This window comes from Etheostoma spectabile, unplaced genomic scaffold (genome assembly GCF_008692095.1).
Source record: "Etheostoma spectabile isolate EspeVRDwgs_2016 unplaced genomic scaffold, UIUC_Espe_1.0 scaffold00012550, whole genome shotgun sequence".
Classification (NCBI taxonomy): Eukaryota; Metazoa; Chordata; class Actinopteri; order Perciformes; family Percidae; genus Etheostoma; species Etheostoma spectabile.
The window spans coordinates 1-8156 of record NW_022603961.1 but is presented as its reverse complement, the minus strand read 5'-3'; the positions used below and the strand labels follow the sequence as shown (position 1 = coordinate 8156).

At 45.7% G+C, this 8156-nt stretch overlaps 1 protein-coding gene across 1 annotated transcript; it reads left to right on the top strand.

The window, feature by feature from the left end:
* Positions 1–1659: 1659 nt before the first annotated feature.
* On the top strand, positions 1660–5973 carry LOC116679428 (potassium voltage-gated channel subfamily KQT member 2; the record flags this gene model as incomplete). Its single annotated transcript, XM_032509072.1, has 2 exons — positions 1660–1807; positions 5798–5973. Coding segments are annotated over 2 exons (324 nt in total), but the record flags the coding sequence as incomplete, so codon positions are not given.
* Positions 5974–8156: the final 2183 nt, after the last annotated feature.

Sequence of the window (8156 nt, the reverse complement as noted above, 5' to 3'; positions counted from 1 at the left end):
ACTGGGTCAGATGCTCTAAAACAGCGTGGTCCACTGGGTCAGATGCTCTAAAACAGCGTGGTCCACTGGGTCAAATGCTCTAAAACAGCGTGGTCCACTGGGTCAGATGCTCTAAAACAGCGTGGTCCACTGGGTCAGATGCTCTAAAACAGCGTGGTCCACTGGGTCAGATGCTCTAAAACAGCGTGGTCCACTGGGTCAGATGCTCTAAAACAGCGTGGTCCACTGGGTCAGATGCTCTAAAACAGCGTGGTCCACTGGGTCAGATGCTCTAAAACAACGTGGTCCACTGGGTCAAATGCTCTAAACCAGCGTGGTCCACTGGGTCAAATGCTCTAAAACAGCGTGGTCCACTGGTCAGATGCTCTAAACAGCGTGGTCCACTGGGTCAAATGCTCTAAAACAGCGTGGTCCACTGGGTCAATGCTCTAAAACAGCGTGGTCCACTGGTCAAATGCTCTAAAACAGTGTGGTCCACTGGGTTAGATGCTCTAAAACAGCGTGGTCCACTGGGTCAGATGCTCTAAAACAGCGTGGTCCACTGGGTCAGATGCTCTAAAACAGCGTGGTCCACTGGGTCAGATGCTTTCGACAAGTCAAGAAGAAGTGATGCACAGAACTTTCTATCTAGGGCGACAGGTACGTCATTGATTACTCTGGGAACTGCAGTAATGGTGCTGAGCTTTTTCCTGAAGCCTGATTGCAGTTTAGAAAGAAGTTAATTTGAGTATAAGAACTCTTTTATTTGGTCTGAAACTAGGGATTCCAAAATTTTGACAAAACACATAAATTAGATACAGGCCGATAGTTAGTTAAAACTGCTGGGTCACCTCCTTTAAACAAGGGAATAGCAAAAGCTGACTTCCAAACTGATGGTACTTCGTTGTTTTGAATTGAAAAATTAAAAATAATTGTAAGGGGCTTAGCAACGAAATCAGACGCCTTTTTCAAAAAATAAGGCTCTATTAAACCTGGTCCAGGTGGTTTTCTGTGGTCTAACCCTTTAAGAGCTCCATGCACTTGCTGCCCCGTAAAAGAAGTTAAAAGACTCTCCAGAAACCACTGGGGAGTCTGTGATGGGGGGACAGGGACTAGTCCTGGCCACTCAGACACAGAACCAACTGATACCAAATGCTCGCTGAAGCAGTTTAAGACTTCAGCTCTGTCGTAGACCGGGAGACAGGTTTTGAAACAGATTTTGGGAGGGCTTCATTACTCCTATTTACACTAAGAGACTTGGTGACTTTCCAAACTTTCTGTGGATTATTGAGATTTTCCCTGGTAACTGATAAATAATATTCAGATTAAGCCTTTTTAATAAGAGAGGAACATTTGTTTCTGAGTTGTCTGAAAATGGACCCGTCAGCGGCAGAATCTCCGTTTCTAGCTTTAGCCCTCGCCACATGTCGCTGATGAATAATGTCTGAACACTCTGGTGAAAACCAGGTTTTACCGTCCCTTCACTCTGGGCTTTGTTTTCTCAATATTCTCCTTAAAAAGTGTCCAGGCCAGGTCCACGTCCGACAACAGGCCCAGCTGCCCCCAGTTAATCAATGTTCATTCAAAGGTTTCAAATTCATCTTTCTAATAATTAGTGATTTACATTTGGGCATTGTACTGCCTCTTAAAGCAGCAATGACCCAGTGATGCTGACGTCAGCTGTTTGTCGCTGTGGAACAGGAAGTGGTGACCATCGTGGTGTTCGGCGTGGAGTACATGGTGAGGATCTGGGCCGCCGGCTGCTGCTGTCGCTACCGAGGCTGGAGGGGAAGACTCAAGTTCGCCAGGAAACCCTTCTGTGTCATCGGTGAGTCATTCCTCATGCTCACGCTCTAATAGGTCCTTTATTTCAGGCTGGGCTACTGTCATTCCTCATGCTCATGCTCTAATAAGTCCTTTATTTCAGGCTGGGCTACTGTCATTCCTCATGCTCATGCTCTAATAAGTCCTTTATTTCAGGCTGGGCTACTGTCATTCCTCATGCTCACGCTCTAATAAGTCCTTTATTTCAGGCTGGGCTACTGTCATTCCTCATGCTCAGCTTGCTCTAATAAGTCCTTTATTTCAGGCTGGGCTACTGTCATTCCTCATGCTCAGCTTGCTCTAATAAGTCATTTATTTCAGGCTGGGCTACTGTCATTCCTCATGCTCATGCTCTAATAAGTCCTTTATTTCAGGCTGGGCTACTGTCATTCCTCATGCTCACGCTCTAATAAGTCCTTTATTTCAGGCTGGGCTACTGTCATTCCTCATGCTCATGCTCTAATAAGTCCTTTATTTCAGGCTGGGCTACTGTCATTCCTCATGCTCATGCTCTAATAAGTCCTTTATTTCAGGCTGTTCTACTGTCATTCCTCATGCTCACGCTCTAATAAGTCCTTTATTTCAGGCTGGGCTACTGTCATTCCTCATGCTCACGCTCTAATAAGTCCTTTATTTCAGGCTGGGCTACTGTCATTCCTCATGCTCAGCTTGCTCTAATAAGTCCTTTATTTCAGGCTGGACTACTGTCATTCCTCATGCTCTAATAAGTCCTTTATTTCAGGCTGGGCTACTGTCATTCCTCATGCTCATGCTCTAATAAGTCCTTTATTTCAGGCTGGACTACTGTCATTCCTCATGCTCTAATAAGTCCTTTATTTCAGGCTGGGCTACTGTCATTCCTCATGCTCAGCTTGCTCTAATAAGTCCTTTATTTCAGGCTGGGCTACTGTCATTCCTCATGCTCATGCTCTAATAAGTCCTTTATTTCATGCTGGGCTACTGTCATTCCTCATGCTCATGCTCTAATAAGTCCTTTATTTCATGCTGGGCTACTGTAATTCCTCATGCTCATGCTCTAATAAGTCCTTTATTTCAGGCTGGGCTACTGTCATTCCTCATGCTCACGCTCTAATAAGTCCTTTATTTCCGGCTGTGCTACTGTCATTCCTCATGCTCAGCTTGCTCTAATAAGACCTTTATTCAGGCTGGGCTACTGTCATTCCTCATGCTCAGCTTGCTCTAATTAGTCCTTCATTTCAAGCTGGGCTACTGTCATTCCTCATGCTCAGCTTGCTCTAATAAGTCCTTTATTTCAGGCTGGACTACTGTCATTCCTCATGCTCAGCTTGCTCTAATAAGTCCTTTATTTCAGGCTGGACTACTGTTATTCCTCATGCTCAGCTTGCTCTAATAAGTCCTTTATTTCAGGCTGGGCTACTGTCATTCCTCATGCTCATGCTCTAATAAGTCCTTTATTTCAGGCTGGACTACTGTCATTCCTCATGCTCATGCTCTAATAAGTCCTTTATTTCAGGCTGGGCTACTGTCATTCCTCATGCTCATGCTCTAATAAGTCTTTATTTCAGGCTGTTCTACTGTCATTCCTCATGCTCACGCTCTAATAAGTCCTTTATTTCAGGCTGGGCTACTGTCATTCCTCATGCTCACGCTCTAATAAGTCCTTTATTTCAGGCTGGGCTACTGTCATTCCTCATGCTCAGCTTGCTCTAATAAGTCCTTTATTTCAGGCTGGACTACTGTCATTCCTCATGCTCTAATAAGTCCTTTATTTCAGGCTGGGCTACTGTCATTCCTCATGCTCATGCTCTAATAAGTCCTTTATTTCAGGCTGGACTACTGTCATTCCTCATGCTCTAATAAGTCCTTTATTTCAGGCTGGGCTACTGTCATTCCTCATGCTCAGCTTGCTCTAATAAGTCCTTTATTTCAGGCTGGGCTACTGTCATTCCTCATGCTCATGCTCTAATAAGTCCTTTATTTCATGCTGGGCTACTGTCATTCCTCATGCTCATGCTCTAATAAGTCCTTTATTTCATGCTGGGCTACTGTAATTCCTCATGCTCATGCTCTAATAAGTCCTTTATTTCAGGCTGGGCTACTGTCATTCCTCATGCTCACGCTCTAATAAGTCCTTTATTTCCGGCTGTGCTACTGTCATTCCTCATGCTCAGCTTGCTCTAATAAGACCTTTATTTCAGGCTGGGCTACTGTCATTCCTCATGCTCAGCTTGCTCTAATTAGTCCTTCATTTCAAGCTGGGCTACTGTCATTCCTCATGCTCAGCTTGCTCTAATAAGTCCTTTATTTCAGGCTGGACTACTGTCATTCCTCATGCTCAGCTTGCTCTAATAAGTCCTTTATTTCAGGCTGGACTACTGTTATTCCTCATGCTCAGCTTGCTCTAATAAGTCCTTTATTTCAGGCTGGGCTACTGTCATTCCTCATGCTCATGCTCTAATAAGTCCTTTATTTCAGGCTGGACTACTGTCATTCCTCATGCTCATGCTCTAATAAGTCCTTTATTTCAGGCTGGGCTACTGTCATTCCTCATGCTCAGCTTGCTCTAATAAGTCCTTTATTTCAGGCTGGGCTACTGTCATTCCTCATGCTCATGCTCTAATAAGTCCTTTATTTCAGGCTGGGCTACTGTCATTCCTCATGCTCATGCTCTAATAAGTCCTTTATTTCAGGCTGGGCTACTGTCATTCCTCATGCTCATGCTCTAATAAGTCCTTTATTTCAGGCTGGACTACTGTCATTCCTCATGCTCATGCTCTAATAAGTCCTTTATTTCAGGCTGGGCTACTGTCATTCCTCATGCTCAGCTTGCTCTAATAAGTCCTTTTTTCAGGCTGGACTACTGTCATTCCTCATGCTCAGCTTGCTCTAATAAGTCCTTTTTTTCAGGCTGGACTACTGTCATTCCTCATGCTCAGCTTGCTCTAATAAGTCCTTTTTTTCAGGCTGGACTACTGTCATTCCTCATGCTCAGCTTGCTCTAATAAGTCCTTTTTTTCAGGCTGGACTACTGTCATTCCTCATGCTCAGCTTGCTCTAATAAGTCCTTTTTTTCAGGCTGGACTACTGTCATTCCTCATGCTCAGCATGCTCTAATAAGTCCTTTTTTTCAGGCTGGACTACTTACATGAGTTTCTGATTATTTAGTTGTTTTCAAATCTTTTAATGTGGAAATCACTTTATGCTTAGTGTTTGAAAAATGCTTTAGAAGAAACACATGTTTCAAACGGTTGAATGTGAGACATTCTAACCACCTCTTCCTGCCTGTCTGTCCGTCCGTCTGTATGTCTGTCTCCCTGCCCGCCTGCCTGTCTGCCTCCCTGTCTATCTCCCTGCCTGCCTGTCTGTCTGCCTCCCTGTCTGTCTCCCTGCCTGCCTGTCTGTCTGTCTCCCTGCCTCCCTGTCTGTCTCCCTGTCTCCCTCCCTGCCTGCCTGTCTCCCTGCCTGCCTGTCTGTCTCTCTGTCTGTCTCCCTGCCTGCCTGTCTGTCTCCCTGTCTGTCTCCCTGCCTGCCTGTCTGTCTGCCTCCCTGTCTGTCTCCCTGTCTGTCTCCCTGCCTGCCTGTCTGTCTGCCTCCCTGTCTGTCTCCCTGCCTGCCTGTCTGTCTGTCTCACTGCCTCCCTGTCTGTCTCCCTGTCTCCCTCCCTGCCTGCCTGTCTCCCTGCCTGCCTGTCTGTCTCTCTGTCTGTCTCCCTGCCTGCCTGTCTGTCTCCCTGTCTGTCTCCCTGCCTGCCTGCCTGTCTGCCTCCCTGTCTGTCTCCCTGCCTCCCTGTCTGTCTCTCTGTCTGTCTCCCTGTCTGTCTCCCTGCCTGCCTGCCTGTCTCCCTGTCTGTCTCCCTGCCTGCCTGCCTGCCTGTCTCCCTGTCTGTCTCCCTGCCTGCCTGCCTGTCTGCCTCCCTGTCTGTCTCCCTGCCTCCCTGTCTGTCTCTCTGTCTGTCTCCCTGCCTCCCTGTCTGTCTCTCTGTCTGTCTCCCTGCCTGCCTGTCTGTCTGCAGACATCATGGTGCTGATAGCGTCCATCTCAGTGCTGGCTGCAGGGACTCAGGGAAACGTCTTCGCCACCTCAGCCATCAGGTCTCTCCGCTTCCTCCAGATCCTGAGGATGATCCGCATGGACCGGCGGGGGGGGACCTGGAAGCTGCTGGGCTCGGTCGTCTACGCCCACAGCAAGGTACCCTGGGAAATACCTGTCTCTCTGCACATTACTGTGGCTCTTTCAATGTGGTCCAATAATTACATAAAACATATTATTAAATTATTTTTATTCATGTGATCACGTTGGTGCAAGGCTGCTCGTAGCAGGGAAGATCCAGATCAGACAGAGTCTTTAAAGTCCCGAGACCAGGGCCAACCGTCCAGTTCATCAGGGTGGACCTAGACCTGGACCCAGATTACTAGGACTACAGTTTAAAATTAGCCTTCTGGCTTACAAATGTTGATTTATGTGCTTTGTCCTAATAAAATAAATAAATGAAATGAGCACCAGGAACTGGTCCAGCAATCCAGGGATAAAAGGGGGGGGGGGGATGTGTGTGTGCTATGGGAGACATTCATAGCTCTGGGAGAAGAAGACAGCAGCCTGCAGGTTAGTGGACGCAGCAGAAACAAGAGGGACGAGCTAAGATGGACGCCAGGACAAGATGGACAGTGAGTGTATATATATGTGTGTATATATATATATATATATATATATATATATAATATATATATATATATATATTATATATATATATATAAAGTATTGGTCCTCCTTGAACTTTTCAACCTTTTGACTCATTTCAGCTTCAAACATAAAGATAGAACATTTTATTTTTTGTGAAGAATCACCAACAAGTGGGACACAATGTGAAGTGGAACGTTATCTATTGGATATTTTAAACTTTTTAGCAAATAAAAACTGAAAGTGGTGCGTGCTAAATGATTGGCCCCCTTGCGTTAGACTTTGTAGAGCCCCCTTCTGCTGGATTCCAGCTGCAGGTCTCTTGGGGGACGTCTCTATCAGTTTAACATCCAGAGACTGAAGTTCTTGCCCATTCTTCCTGTAAACCAGCTGGAGCTCAGTGAGGTTGGATGGAGAGCGTTGTGAACAGCAGTTTTCAGGTCTTCCACAGATTCTGACTGGATTCGGTCTGGACTTTGACTTGGCCGTCTAACACTGGATCCGTTTATTTGGGAACCATTCCTTTGGGAGATGTTGCTGTATGTTTGGGATCATGGTCTTGTTGGAAGATAAATCTCCGTCCCAGTTTCAGGTCTTTTGCAGACTCCAGCAGGTTTTCATCCAGAATGGTCCTGTATTTGGCTGCATCCATCTTCCCCTCAATCTGAACCCTCTTCCCTGTCCCTGCTGAAGAAAAGCAGGCCCAGACCCTGATGCTGCCCCCCCATGTTGGACAGTGGGGACGGTGTGTTGAGGGTGAGGAGCTGTGTTGCTTTTACACTAAACATATCGTTTAGCATTGTGGTTTCATCTGACCAGAGACCTTCTTCCATATGTTTGGGGGGTCTCCCAGGTGGCTTGTGGATAACTTTAGACAAGACTTTTTCTGGAGATCTTTGACAAATGGTTTTCTTCTTGCCCCTCTTCCATGAAGGCCAGATTTGTGCAGTGTCCGACTGATTGTTGTCCTCTGGACAGACTGTCCCACCTCAGCTGGAGGTCTCTGCAGGTCATCCAGAGGGATCATGGGCCTCTTGGCTGCATCTCTGATCATCTTCTCCTGGTCTGAGCTGAAGGTTTACAGGGACCAGGTCTTGGTAGATTTGCAGTGGTCTGATACTCCTTCCATTTCTAAATGATGGCTTGCACAGTGCTCCTTGGGATGTTTAAAGCTTGGGAATCTTTTTGGATCCAAATCAGCTTTAAACTTCTCCAGACCAGTATTAGGACCTGCCTGGTGTGTTCCTTGGTCTTCATGATGCTCTCTGGGCTTTCAACAGAACCTGAGACCATCACAGAGCAGGTGCATTTCTACAGAGACCTGATCACACACAGGTGATTCTATTGATCCCCATCAGTCATTAGGACCACATGGGATTATTCCGAGATCCTCGCTGACTTCTGGACTCAGTTTGCTGCTCTGAAAGTAAAGGGGCCGATCATTATCACGCACCACTTTAAAAAGTTTAAAATATCCAATAGATAACGTTCCACTTCACATTGTGTCCCACTTGTTGGTGATTCTTCACAAAAAATAAAATGTTCTATCTTTATGTTTTGAAGCTGAAATGAGTCAAAAGGTTGAAAAGTTCAAGGAGGACCAATACTTTCACAAGGAACTGTGTGTATAATATATTATATATATATCACACATATATATATATATATGTATATATATGTGTGATATATATATG